This window comes from Leptosomus discolor, chromosome 1 (assembly GCF_034619465.1).
Source record: "Leptosomus discolor isolate bLepDis1 chromosome 1, bLepDis1.hap2, whole genome shotgun sequence".
NCBI lineage: Eukaryota > Metazoa > Chordata > Aves > Leptosomiformes > Leptosomidae > Leptosomus > Leptosomus discolor.
In genome coordinates this window covers 165,540,736-165,558,895 of record NC_141391.1, presented here as the reverse complement: position 1 = coordinate 165,558,895, position 18,160 = coordinate 165,540,736, and the positions used below count along the sequence as shown (strand labels likewise).

Genomic DNA, 18,160 nt, shown 5'->3' with positions numbered 1-18,160 from the left:
CAGTGCTGTGTGGCCAAACTGGTCTTCATGAGAAAGATCAGCACCATGCTGAAGAAGAAGCTGTACGATGTTCATATTCCCACCAAAAGCTGCAATCATAAGCATGGTCCTAAAACATCCAAGAGATGGTAGGAACTACATCAGGTTCTGCAGACATTGTATTGCCATTGTTTCAGTCCCTCTTTGCTCCCCAAACAATTAATTTCCCCTCTCCTATAGGCAGAGCGAAAGCACAGCCAAACACAGGGAAGCGTTGGAGGATTCAGGTTGGTGGGACCTCAGGAGGCCTCCAGGCCAACCACCTGCCCAGAGCAGACTTGGGGCGTGTGCGCACACGTGTGTGTGGATAGCACCACAGGCAACGCTTTCTTGCTGTGCTCAGTGCAAAAATGGTTCCCTGAGGTAAGAAAGCAGCCAAGTGCAGGTCTGCTTTCACAAGTCACACTTGAAGGAGCTCCTTCTGGGCAGCTCCTGGTCCTTTTTCAAAGTTCATTCCTATGCATCCCACCAATCCAACTTGAACGATGCTAAGGAGTCCCGTGCGTGCTTTTGACAAACTCTTCACCTTTCATGGCTATCTCGCGCATGTACATCAGCTCCTTTTTGAAGAAGGAACTCGACTATCTCCTCACACTGTTCAGTGATCGCAACAGTAAGTGGAGTGTATCCCAGCTGAAAGGAGAAATCACCTCCCTTAGAATAACACAGAAAAGTCAAGCGAGTTTTGGGAAGAGGACCTTGCCCAAAGTCCAAGCTTACCTCATTCTGAGCATCAATATGGGCATTGTGCTCCAGTAACAGCTCCACTAGAGGTTTGCTAGGAATGATAGCAGCCAGGTGAAGGGCAGTGTTGCCGCAAGCACCTTTGAGGTCAGGGTTGGCACCGTGCTCCAGCAGAATGGCCACACAGTCTTTGTGCTGGCGCTCTACTGCCTGGAAACAAGACACAAAGGAGGAATAACCTCCAACATCTACATTTTTCTCTGTCACAACTCCCGCATCTTCCCAACATGGGAAAGTATGAGTGTCTTCAAAGATTAGGCAACATATGGCCCTTCCCTGCTGACTACAACATACCTGTTTCTACGCAGGCCTACGTAAAGAAACCTGCAAGGTCCACATTGCTCAGTGCATAAGTGAGAAGCCCAATGTACACCATAAATATTCCATGTACCTTGACCAGCGGCGACTTCTGAAAACAGTCGTGAGGGTTTAGCTGGCACTTCTTTCTTGCTAGAAATCGAACGACACCTGTATGGCCGTTCCCACAAGCAAGATGCAGAGGCGTCCTAGAAATTAAACTCAGTTAGCACAGATAGACAGCTGAAGACATCGTCTCAGGCTGTGGTACCCACCGCATAGGGCCACAAGCCTCATGTGAAAAAAAAACAAGCCAAAAGCAAGCTTTCTCATTCCAGAGCTGGTGGCAGCAGTTCCCCAAAACCTGGGGCTGGCTAGGAAAAATCCCCAAGGCATCCATTGAGTCAGGAGGTATTTCCTCAGCTGTGTCAATGAACCTGCACACAAACAGCCTCCCATGCCTAGGCACTGGTCCCTGCCTCCAGCAGGACCATCCAGCCACCCCGCACAGCAAAGGAGACCGCATCTCGGCAGCCTGCAGACTATGGAGGCGACCTAACTCTATGGAAACTGCAGAGTCTGTGTAAGCCCCTGGGTTTTCCCCTGATCAGTCCTGTGCCAGACATATCCCAGAGACAGTGGGAATGGGATTTCTAAGAGCAACGGGAAGGCTGTGCCATGTGCCTCTGCAAATCAACGCCCTGCCCAAGCCAGCTTCTCAGTCTGGCAACAGGAATGGAGCCGCCTGTGCTTGGGCAAGGGCCTTGTGTAGCTCCACACAAGGGTTACTACAGGGACCAGGCTGGCAGGGCAGAGGAGAGCAGAGCGGAGCCTCCGCCGCTTGCTGACCCAGCTTGGGCAGGCCTCCGGTAAGGCCAGCGCTGCGCAGCCGGCTCTGCTCCGAGGGCGCTTGCGGCCGCGCTGGGCTTCGCCGGCTCTTCCAGCCATGGTGAGTGGGGGCTTTGCTACGGGCACTGCCCGCCCCTTACTGCTGCTTCGCGTCCCGCTCGTTGATGCGGTGCCTTTTCCGCCACCAGTGCCGCTGCAGCCGGGCCAGGTCACCGCTGGCGGCCGCCTTGTGCAGCTCGCCCCAGCCGTTCTCCCGGAGCTCGGCGGCCCCGGCGGCGAAGGGCGCTGAAGCGCTGCCGAACGGCAACCGCTCCCGCACCCTGCTGAGGAGCGCGATGAGCCGCTGCATGCTGCGGCGGGGACGAGGGCACGGCCCGCCCTCGGGGTTCGCAGCCGCCGGAGGCGCCCGGCGGGCTCTGCCGAGTCCCGGGCGGGGAGGGGAGAGAAAAGTCGAGAGTCGAGTCCCGAGCAGCGGCGGCTCGCAGCCCGCGACGCTCCCAGCCAGAGCCGCGCTGCCGCTCCCGCCGCGGCAGCGACAGCACTGAGCGCCGGCGCCTGCAGGGGGCGGCCTACTAGCGGCAGCCGCGCTCGCGCTCGGGGCGCCACGAGGGGGCGTCACAGAGGGGGCGTCACAGAGGGGCCGTCACAGAGGGGCCGTCACAGACGCGCCGTGACGGGATGGGTGGGTGTGTCACAGAGGAGCCGTGACGACATGGGTGGGTGTGTCACAGAGGGGGCATGACGGGGGCCTCCCAGGGAACGGGGCGGCACCGGCCAGGGAGAGCGGACTCTGCCTCCGCCGTGAGGAGTGCCCTGGGGCGGGTGGCGAGCGGCCGGGAAATGCCTGTGGAGCTGCGCCGTTTGCGGAGCGGCTGTTGGAGAGCCCTGTGCGCTCCATTGTTAGAGCATCGGAGGGTGCGCCCCTCTCTGCATCCGGCGAGGTTTTGGAGTAAAAAACGGCGGGGGCGGCCGCGGAGGGCGGCTGCTGTTGAGCAGCCGCTGAACGTGCCGCAGAGCTTCGTCCTGTCCCACCCCGGTGCTCCCCTGGCGCTGCGCGGGCGGCGGGAGCTGCGCCTGCCCGGGCGCCAGCCGCGGGCTCTTCCCGCAGCCCCAGCCCGGCTGGCTGCGCCCCGCTTTGCTGCCCTCGCCGCCTGATCAAGCCCAGGGTTCTGTCGTGCCTTGGGTTCTTGGGGGGGGGGGGGGGGCGGGCTGGGGTTGTTTTGCTGCTCGCCCGCCCTCACGGTTTAGCCAGGGCTCGGAGGGACGGCAGTAAGCTGCGCCAGCGACAGCGCCGCCCCTGCCGTGCTGCGCGGACACGACAGGCCCCGGCGCGGCGGCCGCGGCAGCCCTGGGCTTCCCGCTGGGGGCGGGGCGGGCGGTGGCTCCCGGCGGGCCCGCGGTGCCGCCGCGTGGGTGATGGCGGCGGGAGCGCGGCGGCGGCTGCTCCCGGCCTGGATGGGGGCGGCGGGGGACGAGCGGGCGGCGGCGGCGGCGCCCCCCAAGGCTCGGCGGCGGCAGGCGGCGGCAGGGCCCAGGTAGCGCTGCTGGGGCGGGAGGGGCGGCGGGCGGGCGAGGCCGGGCCTTGCCCTCCCCTGCCCGCGCTCAGTGCCTCGCCGTGCGGTGCTCAGGGCGGCGGCGGCGGTCTACTGCATGAACGAGGCGGAGCTGGTGGACGTGGCCCTGGCGGTCCTGGCCGAGGTGAGCCCGGACCCCAGGGGGTGGGGACGCGGCCCTGGCTGGCGCTGCCGGGGGGCTCACCCGGGGATGCCCGCGCTTCCTGGTCCGCTCGTCCCCGGGGGCCGGCGGAGCTGCCTGTGGCTGCGGGAGAAAACCAGCCTCCGCTGGGGACCTGGGGACTGGCGAAGGGTGTCCCGCAGGGATGGTGGGCTGCCCTGCCTCCCCCTTGGGGTGTTCCCGGGGTGAAGTCGCGCACAGCGGGCTCTGGTTGTTCTCCCTTTGGTCAGAATCTACAGTGCGCGGAAGGGGAGGAGAAGGCCCGGCCCGGCGGAGCGGAGGAGCCGGAGCGCCAGCCGACGCCAGCCGAGGCTCCCGGAAGCACAGCCGGCACGGGGGCGGGCAGCGACCGCAGTCCGGCCCGCCCGTCGCCTCCTGAAGCTGGTGCTGGTGCCGACGCAGAGAGGACAGGCTGGGAGGACTCCGAGGACGATGTTCTGAAATACGTCAGGGAGATCTTTTTCACCTAAGGTTGCCTCCTCTGCGGCTCCCCGGGAGCAAAAGGGACGGTGGGGAGCGTGTCCCCTCCCACAGCACTGACAATGGCGGGAGGAGGGCCTGGAGTGGACTGTGTATCTGCAGTGCTGGTGGCCTGTGGGGCTGGTAGGAGGCCCATGAAGGCCGTGGGGGAAGAAGTAGGGGGCACTCACTTCTCCCAGGGTGTGCTGGGTTCAGTGGGATGTGGCTCCAGACTAGGTTATGTTCATTTCTGTTTGGCATCTCAGAGCATGGACAGATTAAAGAGGACATTTGGTTTGCTGTGAGTGTTCCTTCGGTGGGTCAGTGTTGGGACTGGAGGGGAGCAGGGAGCTGCTGGCCCTGGAAGGCTTTTGCTAGCTCTGCAGAGCCAGATAGTCATGGTTCAGCCTTGGGGCTCCCCTGTCCTTGTGGTACCCCTGTGACAGCCACACTGGGGCCTGGCAGCCTGTCCCCATTGGACCTGATACTGAATTTTCTGCCAGGCGCGCGCAGGCCTCCCATCACTGAGGAGGACCTGGGTGGGAGCAGACTGGGAGGGGCAGGGACCACCCTGAGGGGGCTGACGCCATGGCAGTGTGCATGGGGGTCTAGGGAGGGATGAGGATGGCTCGGCATCCTCTTCCTGGTCCGAAGGGGGGATGAACAAACCACACGAGGGCAGTGGGTGTGAGAGCCTTTATTGAAATGAAGAATCAGTCAAACTGGCATCACCATCCACATCCCCACCAAGACTGCAGCAGGAGAGAAAATGGACCTTCATGTCCTCGAAGGGGATGGGGGGGAAAGCAAGCGCTTCTTTGTGTGAGGTTACAGACATAGCATGGAGCGGTGCTGCGCACTGCCGTGGTGGAGAGACTCCATCCAGTGCTTTGGCTATGACATCCCAGCTGGGGCATGGCATCCTGGCCTTTGGCAGCCCTGGCCCTACTCCCCTAGCACACCCTTGCGTGGGATGTGTGTTGGTCTGAGCTAGCTTTGTGGTGAGCTGCCCTCACACAGAACCAGTTCTGGCGTCTCAAAAGCTGCTGGAGGGCTGGGCTCAGCCCCGTAATATCAATGGGGCCAAACCTGGGGCTCTGCAGCAAAATCCTCTGCTTCCTCATGGAAACCCTCCTTGTTAGGGCTGCATTCAGTATTCAGCAAGTTGTTAGGCTGCCCCTCCAGGTGCTCTGCTTCTGCTGGGGCTGGATGTGGGCTGCTTCACCTTAAGGAACTAAAGCAGAGTCACTCCTGATATTATTCCAGGCGGTGAAGTACAGGTGCTCCTGCTGAAGAGTATTTCCGGTGCACCTCTGGGACTGCCACTGCTGTGATGTCAGCATGAAGCCACAGCTCCTGAAGTCACAGTTGCTTTGAAGGCAGACCTGGTTAGTCCAGGAGGTGCAGAAGGAGCACAGTGTCTTTGGACAGCTCCAAGAAAGGAAGCCTGTTTCCTTCTCTGACTGCCTGTTCTTGGGCTAGCTATAGCCAGGGGGCTTTGTCCGCTGTGTGCTGGTTCTGATCTGTCAAGGGCCCTTCCCTGATCTCTGGGTTGAGGCCAGAAATGGTGTCGCTTTGATGCTGTGCCCCAGGCCACGGGGTGTGTTACACACTGCTGTTCCTGGGAAGCTTCCGTGCTGTGCCGTGAGTGTTGGTGTCGGCTGCCTGCTTGACGTGTGTCAGAGCATGGCTGGACATGGGCCTTTGGACTAAGGATCAGATTCCTGCCAGTGACTAAAGCTGTAGTGGGATTACTGCTTTAAATCGGGTTATCAATAGCTCTTGCATCTTCTTTGCTGTCAAATCTCAATGGGCAGGGCCTCCTTAGTAAAAAGGCTTGGATGCGGCTGTGTGTGCTTGGCCCAGCTCAGGTACGCGATGGCAGTGAGAATCTGGAGCAGTAGCAGAGCCTGAGTCCCAAGCAGTGCCAGGAAGCCCCCAGTGAAATCAGAGGGGTGAATCCACTGCGAGGTCTGGAAAAGAAACAAACCCAGGCCTCCAGACAGGATTATCGTCTGGATGATGAGTATGATAATGATCAGCTTCCAGACCCCTCTCTCCTCTGTGCGCTTCGCGTGTGCAACAACAATGGGGTAGAAGATGCTGATGACCAGGCAGGCATACACACAAACCCTGGCTAGTGCCATTCCTAGTAGGCTGATGCCCATCACCTGCAGATACTTGTAATCCAGGCACTGCAGCACCCTGGCTGTCTCATTCCACAGGCAGAAGTTGTAAAAGCCAATGCGTTTGTCAGGAAGGTCGACCAAGTTCCCAGCTTCAAACATCAGCGCGTAGAACATCAAGGCCAAGGTCCCGGCAGCCTTGAGGATGGTCAGCGCAAAGAGCAGGTGCCCAGTGCACCTCCGCTGCAGCAGACCCATCCTGGTGCCCGCATGCTCTCTTGATACCATGGTGAATCCTGCTGTGGGGATGGCTGCTGCAAAACATGACGGGGGGCACCCTTGTTTGTTGTGTGTTATGGCACTTTTTGCAAGATGTGCTCTGAGCCTGTGTCACTGAGGTCTTGGGACTCCCCTTGCAAGTCGAGCAGGAGCATCTCAGTCCTGCCTCTGACTGTGCTGTGCCCGTGTTCCCTGGGTCAAGGAGGGGTCACAGCATTTTTGGCCACAGCAGAGGTGGATTAATGATGTCCCGTGTGTGGACCAGCATGTGGAGGACAGTATGGCTCCCTTAGCCCCGCACATGCCCTTTGCACCGTGGTCTTGTGTTGGACAAGAGAGGCATTTGTCAGCAAACTGCAGTGATGGGAGGGGAGCAAAACACTGCTGTCTGGTAAGGATGGGGTTACAAGCTTTTCTGGGAAAATGTTTTTCTGTCAGTTCTGGTCAAACAAGGACATCCCTTGTGATCTTTGGACTACTGAGAAAAATGCAGACATGCCAGGCTCTGAAGTGCAGGACTCCCCCTGGCTCTGCCCCCCCACCCCATAGCTCTGGGACACCCAGTGCTATTGATGCCACTTGTTTCCAGCATCCACATGCCCCTGAGGCCCTTGCATTCCTGTACATTTCCGGGCACAGTAGGGCTGATCTCTTGCAGCCCTGCTCCCCACTGAGGCTGGCAGACATGGTGCTGCTCTGTCCCTGTTGCCTGAGGACCGATACCCTACATGGACAGGCAGTTGTCCACCACAAAGAGGCACCCCAGACCCACCTGCCACCAGTCACCCTCCTCTGAGGCCCAGGGAGATGGGCTACGTTATGAGACAGACCTGTAATTGCCATCCTCCTTGCTCTTCTCTCGGACTGCCTGGCAAACCCAACTCCCTGCACTTCTCCCAGAAATGTGGTCTGTCCTCAGTGCCCTCTTCGGTGCAGGCTTCTGCTTTGTGCTGAAAAACAGAGAAGTGGCATCAGGAAAGTGTATCACTGGCTGCAGAGCCACACAGCATTGCAGCACTGGCCACCTGGGTCTGCACAGAGGCACAATCACAGGGCTAGGAGATCAGAGACCTTGGCTTCAAGCTCAGCCTCTGGCTTGAGGCTCTGCAAATAACCCCTTTCCTGCCTTTGCCAAGTGTTATCTCCTGTGAATCATTTACCACCTTCCCTCAAGAAGTTCACAACATTGGTTCTGCTGTCTCCCCTCTACTGTCCATTGCCCAGTGGTATATCATCCCAATGTCCTGGATGTCCCAGGCCATCACCCCACAGCTGCTTGTGGATTTGGTGTAGCCTCTGAGTTTTTAGAGTGCCAGGAGATACACCACTCAATCTGTACCCAGTTTCTGGCTGCAGTGTGGTGACTAGAGACCCTTCAGCATCCCCCTCCCACTCCCTGTCTCCTTGGATACTTGGGAGGGGGACATCTATGTTTGATGCTCACAGGGGTAGAGTTTCTCTGTTCCAAACTTCTCCTGTTCCACACAGTCATAGCCAGGAGGAGCATGCACACAGCATGGAAGGGGGTCACATCATCCAGACACCAACCTGTCCCCTTCCCCTGGTCAACACCTCACTTCTTCTTGTAGCTTCTCTTGGAGGTCTTCTTCACAACAGGCTTCTGGAGAGACTGGAAGGTCACGTGGAGGATGCCCATTGTTCTGAATCTACAATGGAGACACAAATGACCAGGAAAACACGTGCTCAGGCCCAGAGCGTGCTGCAGAATGAGACCTTGTGCCGATGTAGTTTCACCAGGGTTTGTCTTGCCCCCAGTATTGCCCCTTGGTTTGTCTGTCTTCACACATGCTCTCTCTCACCGGGCATTTCTGCTCTTCCTCTCCCTGTCCCACAAGGGCTCATGCCTGCCCACTATTCTCCCTGCCATCCTGCCTTACAGCCCTTAGAGGGAGAACAAGCTGTGCTTGAAGGCGGCTCTTGGTTAGCTGACCAGCTCCTCAGGGATTTCTGTTGGAACTCAGAGCTGGGACTGGTACAGCCCACTTTGCTCCTGGCCCGGCCTACCCACCAACCCTTGCTGTCCTAAGTCTTTAAACTAGTTTCCTAAGGAAGGCAGGCTTGTAGAAACGTGGGCTTTTTTATTGTCAGCTCACATTACCTTTTATTTACCACCCCCGTGCCTCCATAAAAAGATAAAAGCAGTTAAAAATTGTCCTAGTTGCACATGTTTATTTGAGAGGGGACAGAGAATTGAATTCCGAGCAAGTTCATGGAAATGTATGGCAGGGGTGGAGGAGAGCCACCTCAGAGACCTTGTGCTGCTGTGTGGTGTCTGCGTGTATGAGGGCCTGGGGAGATCCCATGGTATCTCTGCCCTCTCCTCTGCTTTGAGGCTCAAGCCTATAAGGACCTATTTTCTTTTCCCAGCAATGCCTCTCTGTTCACTCTGCCAAATTGCAGGCAAATTTCCCCCTCAGCCTCCTGCTGTCTCCCCAGCCCAGTGGGTAAATCCCTGTCCCTGGGTGTGACTGTGCCAGGGACAGAGACCTGCCTCCTGTGGGTGCCCTGTGCCAGCTGGGGCAGAGAGTGCATGGCTGGCCTGGAGGCAATGTACGGTTTGGCAATGAAAGCTGCGACCTGGTGCCCCGCCACCAGCACAGCCGCAGGCATGGCATTTGTGAACTCTGCAGCGGTTTGGAGGCAGTCTGGCTGAGAAGCAGGGGATAAACAGGAAAGAGCTGTCAGCTGATGTCCAGCTGGAGCTTTTCCCAGACATCTGCAGGCCCTCCACCTCTAAGGAGGCACCTGTGTCTTTGGATGGGAGAGTCTGTGGCCCTGACTCAAAGGTGCAAGGGAGAGGAACCCAAGCATAGCACAGCGAGCCCCAGCCTGGCTTCAGCCCGCTTGTTTCTGGGCAGGCATCGCTGGAAGCACTGGACTTCACCAAGGGTGAGCTCTGTCTCTCAGTCCCCCTGGCAGAGAGAGGCTCCGTGTGCATGGCTCAGGAGCTCCCTGGGGTGTCTGTGTACGAGATGGGGCCCACAGGGACCCTCTGTGCTGCTGGAGCTGCACGGCCCTTCCCTCTACTGGCTCATAGACAGGTGAACACCTTCCCCAGGTGGGGCTGTGCCTTCCCCCCAGCAAGCGGCTGGCTGGGTGCCTGGGCAAAGGCAGTGGGACCGGGAGGCCAAGGCATGCAGCACCGGCACAGAATCTGGCCTCTGTGCAGGGTTAAATATCTCTGTGGAGCTGCCAGACCCTGCTGCAGTGGACAGGCTGAATGCAAAAGGATGAGGGAATGGGCATTTTCTCGTGCACTGAAGAGCTCCCCCAGAACACTTGTCTTTCCTGCATCCCTGGCTGCTGAAGAGAGTAACACCGTGCAGAAGCGGTGGGAAAGGAGGGCAGCTTTGGACTTGGCACCTTTCTTTCAAGCCACTCGCTCCCCTGCCCCGGATCCCTCTTTCCCCCCCTCAGGCAGGATCGGCTGCGGGGGAACCAGAGGTGCAGAAAGGCTGCTGACAAGCTAAGAATTGCTGGCAAACGGAAACCAGCCAGCGCACACGGGCCAGACTGCAGAGGAACTGGCCCAAAAGTATGCCACAGTTGGGGAAAGACCTGCTTGCTCCCTCCCAGACCTTTGCACTGTGTAGCACTGCTTCTTCTCCTGGTAGCTCCCCCCAGTGCCAGCGGCATTAAAAAGGTGGGGGACCCAGTGGAGTATACTTACGGGCTGCCCATCTGGCTGGGTGTGGAGCTGAAACACGCTAGAGAGGGCTGAGGTGCTGCCCTGGTGAGCTGAGCTGGTCTGGGGCTGCTGCCGGGTCCTGTGCCAGCTGGACTCTTGATATTCCAGCCCCTGTGTCTCACAGCTGCGTATCACACAACTGCCTCTGCTTTCTGTTTCGGTTTTGGGAGCCTTATGCAATGCTCCTCCCTGATACTGCGTCATCTAAATATGAGCAAGAAAACAAGAAAACAGGCTGAATCCAGCCACTGCTGTCCAAAGGGGGGGGCGGGGGGGGGGGGGGCAGGTTTGCACTTTGTTCTAGCGGCTGTGCTAACTGACATGAGTAACTGACTGGGCTAAGCTCACCCAGGAACGTTGTGCTACTAGAGTGGCTTAGTTGTCCATGGGGGCTGAGGTGAGTTTGTTTTGTTTGGACACTTCTGTAGAGGTGACTGACCGTCCCAGTGCCAACCCCAGTACCCAGTACTGTTGGAGTTCACTGACCACTTCGTCCTTCTCGCACTTTGAATGCTGCTTCCTTCCCTCTGCTTCCCAGACCCAGCTTCATCCGAGCTTCCACTTGCCCACAGACACAGTGCCTACGCAGGCACAGCGCAGGAGAAGCGACAAGCTGCCTGCTGCGACAGGAAAGCTGTGAAACCTCGAATGATGTGAGGGGCAAAACTCCCTTTGGTCCTCCTGGCCAGATCCAGAACCATTTGTCCTGTTGTTGTCATTTCAGCCAAACTCCCAAAATGCAGAAATGAAACTATGTTTAGGAAGGAAACATTGCTTTATTCAATAGTATGCAGAATTGGACACTCGGGGAAAGTATCTAAATCGAGTGCGAAGCTAAACAGAAAACTTACCATATTTATGTACTAGAATTTGATTATCTCAATTATGTGCCGCATGCATCATTACTTGTTGTACTCAACTCCATCTTTCTACCCTATTTGCATATTTCTGGCATTGCAAAACTGTACTCCACATGCACAGGGGTCTTGGGTGGTTATTGGTGGTTATTTGGGTAAGTGCCTGCTACTCATTTTGAGACAACATTCACTTCAGGGTGCAGCTGGAGTTGCTATTCTTGCAGACATGCTTTGCCAGCCTTCAGACGTCCTTGGCTGCTCAGTTAGCTCAAGTCCTTGAAGCTGTTATCTCAGGATAAGAAGCATTCTGTGCATCCTCCACTGTGCAAGTCCTGGTGGTTGTTGTTTTATTTACCCAAAGTTCCCCATGTATGGTATACAAAGCTAAAAAGTACAAAAGAATTACTAGAAAATATTTACATAAGGCAATGTCCAAACACTGTCAGTATTGCTCTCCTATAAGCAGCCTTGGTGGTGGGTCTGTTAGCGAGGTGTGTGTTGGGGGGTAATATGTGTGGGACATCTAACCATGAAGCTGTTCGCAGAGGCTCACCTATTAATTCCACATTTAGGCATGGTCTGGAAACGTCCAGATGGTACATAGGTTGTAAGCCTGTGATATCACACCCAAGAGCACAAGGGAGGTGGAAGGAAATATGGGAGGAAGCCCTAAGAGAAGCTCAATGGATAGAGCCATTAGGCAGATGGCCGTGGGGAGGTACTTTCCTATGTGGCCTGTGTGCATGGAATAATTTTAGCATTTCAAATAGCACAGTAACTGAGAAACCTTTTAAATATTGACATGTCTTTTCTGCAGACTGGAAGACAGTTTTACCATTGTGTTTCTTCATCTTCTGCGACACCAGATTAAAGCTGGATGAATGGAAATTTTCTCTTGTGGATAGGATCATATCATGGCACACACAATTTCCTGCCTCCCGTGGCACAGATGGCTTTTCGTGATTGTCTTTAGCGTCATGGGTGAGACTCTCAGAGCTAAAATACACAGAGGTCAGGCCAGAAAATATTTTATCTCCACACAAATTCAGGACAAGATATACATAAAGATGATCGTGCAGAACAGAAAATCTTTACAGAAAATTCCTGCTACTTTAATCTGAAGCATTTCCTAGGAATCATATGAGGAAAAAAAAAAAGGGAAAAGAAAAGAAAAGACATAATTTGCTGTATTTTGAACTACAAAGAAGCACAATGCCATCATACTGTCTTAAGGACACTATTGCCAATATCCCTTCTGAGTCAGCCAGAACTACCCATCACAGAAGCAGCAGAGGGTTACCTTATCACAGAAGTAAAGAGAGACACCAAAGACATTTCTTTCCTTTTTTTTTTTTTTTTTTTAATCAGGGGAAAGCCTAAAATTGTCAAGTTTATGTTGCAAAGTCTGAGCTGTAAGGTGCAAAGCTGGAGTCCTTAAACGCATTTAGTGTGAACAAATTAATATGTATTGTTTCATAAGGCATTTGTGGCAGGTTCTACTGCAATCCAGCTAGCTACCTACCTCTACTTTGCTCTGTTAACCAGCCACACATACGCTTGGCAAGACACAGAACATTTTATGCTATCAGTGGGTGGGTACTTACGAAAGCCATCAGCACTGATCATCAGTGTTACTGCCACAGGGCTTTGCACACCCATAAGAGAGTACAACCTTCATTGTTCATCACCAAAGCACCAGAACCTAGAAGTGAAGGGAATGCACTAGCAATGATCTGTGCACCAGGACCATGACAATATTGTGATTTTAAGATATCCAGCCATTCTAAATTAGTAAATGTCTGTTTTGGACAGTCTGTGCCACCTAGCCTGGCTTGGCCTTTATTTTCTCACCTCTGCCCTGTTTCTTAGTAGCTGCATGTCCCCTCCCCAGGCAGCAGCAATCATCCCTTTCCTCCAGAAAAGCACCAGATTGGTGCCTGTGCAGCAGTGAGTCCAGCAGAGCTGGTGAAAGGAGCTTCACCTATGTGCTGAAGGAAGGGGGTCTGGTGCTCCAGATAAGATGGAGGAAAGAGGATTCTCTGCTTCTCTAGTATTGCCTTCCACTGCAGTCTCAACCATGGGATGAAGTGGCCAAGGACAGCTGTCTAGTTTATGAATAGAAAACAACGAAGCACGATGTCAGAGAAGCATAAAAAGGAGAGTGGATTTGTAGGGAAATCAGTCTGGGATCATTCTCTCGCTCCTAGTTTGTGAAAAATGCTAGAAATCTGTAAAATAGAATAGTATCCTACCTGAAATTCTCTCCTATTTGTTTGGCAGAGGCTGTAATTGGCAATTTTACTGTAAAAAGTAGAAAAAAAGAAAAATATTGGAAGTGCATATCAAATATCTTAAAAAAAAATCAACACAATGAAACATCCAAATTTTGTCTTGACCAGTTCAGACTCAATAACTGGCTGAGGCTAATACTTACTGTAACTTTGCTTACTGTAATAGCAAGCAGAGTTACAGTAAGTAGCGTTACAGTAAGTAGAGTTACAGTAAGCAGACATTGCTGGATATCAAGCCATTTACTCAGATGACTAGTTGTGGGGATTAAGACTTTATTCATATTGAACAGATTCCAACTCACATGCTCACCTCCTCTTTTTCATATATTGCCTAATACAGGCTATTTGTGAAAAAGATACTCTAGGTAGCTTCCATTGGAACTGTTTCACTATATGTAGAACTGTAAATCAGGAAGCAAAGGTGCCAAAGGCAACATGATTATTTTGTTTTGGTAAGCACGCAGTTCTGTTGGAGAACAGATTCTCACTCCTAGCATCTGCTCCAAGGAAAGCAAGTGTTTGACATTCAAATGACACTGGACTAGGGTCATAACAGACATCTCCAGAACACGAGTACTGTGTCGAGCACCACTGATCAAGCAACATGGGGGGGAGTGGGAGAGAAGAACAGCTGGTGCCGCCCAACTGATGTTACAGGTGATACGTGTTCATGAGCTGCTCAGCTGCTAGTGCTCACTGCAGGGTGGCTGGCTGTGTAGGAACAAGGTGCCCTGGGGCATGAGCAGTGCCAGCACCCAGGGAAGCTATAGTGCGTCGGCTTCCAAAGTGGGGGTGCCACTGCATTCAGGCAGCAGCTGAACTGGGGTCCAGTGCAGGTGAGATGAAAGTACCTGAGTGACAGCAACCTTTGGGCTAGAAGTTGCTTCATTTCATGTGCATATATAGCACCTGCCTTCACTACACACCCTGCTGATAAGACATCTCTGGAAGAGCAGTAGGAAAGAGAAAAAGGGGATCTAAACTGTTTTACAGGCTGTGGGATAGTACTCCAGTCTGGATCTGAAAAACACAGTAACCAAGGGCCGGGATTTGGTTGTTTGGGTGTGTGTTGTTTTTGGTTTGGTGGTGGGTTTGGGTTGTTTGTTTTTTTTTTTTTTCCCCCTTCCCGTAAGCAACCTCAATTCCAGGAAAGCCTAGAAGAATGTGATCCGTGGGTAAAAGCATAAAACACACAATAGCGAGGAATGAACAGATGTGGCTGGGGAAGAAAGTGCTTTAAAGTCACTCAAGATTGCAAAAACATTTTAAAATACGCTCTTTATTAATCTCTTCTTTGGCAGGCAAGCCGTCGTTAGTCATAACACTTAAATGTACTCAACTGTACCATACTTAAACTGTACTTAAACTGTACTTAACTGGACTGCCTGTCCCTCAGAAGCCAATTAGAGCTGCAATGACTTATGCCCAGACTTAGAGGCTGGCAGAGGGGGAGCCACTTTTAACTCCATCTCTCCCTCCACACTTCAGGCGGCTCATGTATCTTCTTTCTCAAGACATGGATCTCCAGCACGTCAGCTGGTGTGACAGGCATGGCCCTGCCACTGCAGGCAGGTGAAGACCACATCTCCTCAAGCGGCTAAATCACTGCTGCAGCCCAGTGCCCCTGCCCTCTCTCCCAGCGTGGCCCGACCCAGCAGATACATCTTACCAGCTGGTGTGGTGGACCAGGCTAGCTGCAGCTGGCTTTAGCACTGCACTGCAAATACCTCACCTGCAGGGTACAGTGAGACAGGAAACTACGGGGTAAGGTCCATGATCAACAGGTGAGATGAACCAGGACTGACAGCGTGTGGGGAGGCATGTCCCTTAGACACAAATAACATTTTACAACATTTTGAAGCTCCTTTTCTTTTAAGCAGAGGTGCTTTATAGAGTTGATACAGAATTTCATTAATAATATTTAACCCATCAGGCCAAAATAACTTAGGGAGGGCAAAACACAGGCAAACCTTCCTGTGTTATATAAATATAACATATTTATATAACATAAATATAAACCTATTTTCTTAGGTTTATAAAATAATTTAAGAACACAGGATCCCCCCCAGCCAATGAATCCAGTCCTCTTCTCTCACAGGCACATCCTTCCTACAAACCCTTTCACAAACCAAATATTTATCTGTTAGTTTTCCAGCTACCATGGCACTTTGTCTTTTATTTTTCCTGGTTAAGTTCTCCAAGACAAAAACAAAGTAGTCATAAGGCAGAATAGCTCTGGGTGTGTGTCTGAGATAAACAAAACAGGAATTCAGAACCAAGCACAAAATCATTACTAAAACATACCATGACAGCATGATACAGTTAGATTTTCAGCACCCAAATTGTGAAAATCACATGAATAAGAATTGTCCTGAGAATTAATTCCAGTATCCTTAAGGTAGGCAGAGAATAAGTAATATGTTCTCACATTCCTCTGTTTAACTGATCTGTGACAGCTCCCTATGAATCCATAAAACCCACAGATTTATATAAACCCACAGATAATAGGAATGACTATTTTAATATTTCTTATCCGGTCTTCATTGAGGAATTGTAGATCTCTGCCCATGAAAATAACAGCTGAAGTACTGTTCTGAATGATTTGACGATACGACATCTGGAAAATATTGTAAAGCTCTTATTTCAATGAGAAGAATCCTTTCTTTTTCTTTTTTTTTAATTCTTGGAATATTTCAGGAGGCTTGTTTAACCGTGCAGGAGAGGTCAGAACTGAAGAGAAATGTTTTATCAGCTTTGCAAAATTTTTGCAAAAATACGAGCTGTAAGAATTTTTAAAAGTGACATGATGCTGTAATTAACACTGCTCACAAATGTCTGTTAGAATAAATGAAAATAATAACAATGGCTAAAATTAATGAATTCTGACTTATGGCACTGTGAGGTGAGGGCAGGCAGCTTTGTCTTCAAGACATTTCTACTTCGCTATTTTCTTCATAGATTAACTTGTTGGTTTTGTATGCTTGATAGCTGGCTGTTCCCCACAGCTTTGTGGGAATCTGCGAAGCCACAAAGTTTGACACTAAGCATAACAAATTCCATTGTTTTTCGGTACTCTGTCCACATCAATGTTTTTAATTTCTATCCTTAAACTCCTGAATTCAATGAAGTCTACATTCCTATAAGAAGCCTATTCTGTTTTAATGTCAAAAATTAAAAGCTTACGAAAATCACACTTTTAAGGCCTGAAAGAACGATAGATTATCTCATAATTTGTTTCACCTACCATGGAAAAGAGGCTAGCAATTTAATTCAGTTTTCTTGAGCCTCATTGTAGTCTGCATGTTTGACTAAGTGAGAGAGAAAACCCACTACATCTGCAGTTTGCACTAATGGGTGTTCTGACTCCCTGCCAAAACATGCATCTCTTATTTCTGATGCAAATTTATCTCTTATCAAGTGCAGTCACAGCTTCTCATGCTTTCTTTTTCATCAACTGAGGCTATCTCTGCTACTCTGAGCTGCTCTACTGAGCTTCTCCTTATATTTTAGGAGACAATTTTCATCCCATAAAGACTCATTTCATCATAAAGTGGATGAACTCTCTTGAGTGTCATGACAACAGGTTGTCTCTGGTTCTTAAATACTTTCAGGGATTCTCTTTTGCATTTTTCTTTTTTAAAAAATTACTATGTTGAGCTACTTGTTCACTTTGACACCTAAATCTTTCTCACATTTCCTAGTGCTTGCAATGACACAAGTGCTCCAGTCCTGTTTCCTTAGCCTCCACATTTGCTTCTTTCATTTTGTCTGTATTGAAACCAAAAAGTTGTGGTTGATCCAAATTTTCCATAGGATTTGGTCTGCCTTGTTTGACTTCAATTAATGTTTTCTCCTCTAGTTTCTCTGGATCAAATGAGCACATTATTACAAATGCCTGCACTCTACTGCCACTTAAGGCACATATTTTTTCCCCTCTCTGGAATTTGCCTCGGGTTCAGTTTTTCTGCTGTGAGAATGTTCCCAGTCAGTAAAGCAGAATGTAATAATGTGATAAAGACAGTTTAAACTACAGAAAAATGAGCTCTTCCAAATGCTGAGACTGAGTGAAAAGCCAGCCGAAGAACACTGTACTTACCTTTTTGGAACATAACCTCTACTGAGGTTTGAGATTACAGAAAAATAAAGGTTTATTGGGATTTTATGAATTAAACAAACATATTCTTTACTGTGAGGGTGGTGAGACACTGGAACAGGTTGCCCAGAGCAGCTGTGGCTGCCCCTCCCTGGCAGTGTCCGAGGCCAGGTTGGATGGGGCTTTGAGCAATAGTGGAAGGCTATGGCAGGGGGGTTGGAACTAGATGATCCTTAATGTCCCTTCCAACACAAACCATTCTGTGATTCTATGATAATGTTTACCTTTTTCAGGGTCAAGTACCTGAAATATCTTCTGTTGAGTTTCAGTGCTTTGAGTCTGTGAAACAGAATAGAAAGACGAGCAAATTATTAAGTTCTGAAAGACTGACTGACAAAAAGATATTATCACTTAGCCAGTTCGAGGGTACACTAGGTTAGGACAGGGGAGGCTTGGTAAGGGTTCAATAACTAGTGGGAAAAGACTGAATATGTAAAGGCTGGGCTTTTTTCTTTTTTCTTTTTTTTTTTTTTTTTTTTAAGAGGAAGATAAGCTAGGCATTCAATATTTGGCCTAATTTTCAAAAGCTCAGAAAACTCAGCAATTTGTGTTCACTTTGCAAGCTCTTGGGTGCTCAGCATTATAAAAAATATTTAAGTTAAATTCCTTTTCCTGAAAGTAGG

General features: G+C 51.5%; 3 protein-coding genes across 5 annotated transcripts in view; 1 reads left to right on the top strand and 2 right to left on the bottom strand.

The window, feature by feature from the left end:
- The first annotated feature begins 3,345 nt into the window (after positions 1–3,345).
- On the top strand, positions 3,346–4,422 carry CYREN (cell cycle regulator of NHEJ). The gene is made up of 3 exons (XM_086470485.1): positions 3,346–3,464; positions 3,558–3,627; positions 3,894–4,422. The coding sequence occupies exons 1-3, from the start codon at positions 3,346–3,348 to the stop codon at positions 4,131–4,133; spliced, it is 429 nt and encodes a 142-aa protein (XP_086326611.1). The 3' UTR covers positions 4,134–4,422.
- A 381-nt stretch (positions 4,423–4,803) lies between these two features.
- TMEM140 (transmembrane protein 140) lies at positions 4,804–10,380 on the bottom strand. Of its 3 annotated transcripts, none has more exons than XM_086470453.1 (4): positions 10,219–10,380; positions 8,076–8,194; positions 7,358–7,477; positions 4,804–6,562 (listed from the first exon to the last, which is right to left on the bottom strand). In XM_086470453.1, exons 3-4 carry the CDS (start codon positions 7,368–7,370, stop codon positions 5,922–5,924), a joined length of 654 nt encoding a protein of 217 aa, XP_086326579.1. In that variant the 5' UTR covers positions 7,371–7,477; positions 8,076–8,194; positions 10,219–10,380; the 3' UTR covers positions 4,804–5,921. The 3 variants fall into 3 exon arrangements, with proteins under 3 accessions (XP_086326579.1, XP_086326586.1, XP_086326595.1); XM_086470460.1 differs by having other exon boundaries at positions 4,804–6,559; XM_086470469.1 differs by lacking the exon at positions 7,358–7,477.
- The window catches only part of AGBL3 (AGBL carboxypeptidase 3), a gene marked incomplete at its 5' end in the record, with an annotated part of 25,394 nt that continues 15,334 nt past the window's right edge, over positions 8,101–18,160 (bottom strand). Inside the window, 3 exon segments of the mRNA XM_086461778.1 lie at positions 8,101–8,194; positions 9,040–9,197; positions 10,219–10,440. Of these exon segments, the coding sequence (XP_086317904.1) occupies positions 8,101–8,194; positions 9,040–9,197; positions 10,219–10,440 (474 nt within the window).

Excerpts from the sequence above, each read along its gene's own strand:
- CYREN (XM_086470485.1), top strand. The coding sequence starts at position 3,346 with ATGGCGGCGGGAGCGCGGCGGCGGCTGCTCCCGGCCTGGATGGGGGCG. Across the intron at positions 3,465-3,557 it reads CAGGCGGCGGCAGGGCCCAG|GGCGGCGGCGGCGGTCTACT; the intron begins GTAGCGCTGCTG and ends TGCGGTGCTCAG. Across the intron at positions 3,628-3,893 it reads CCCTGGCGGTCCTGGCCGAG|AATCTACAGTGCGCGGAAGG; the intron begins GTGAGCCCGGAC and ends CCCTTTGGTCAG.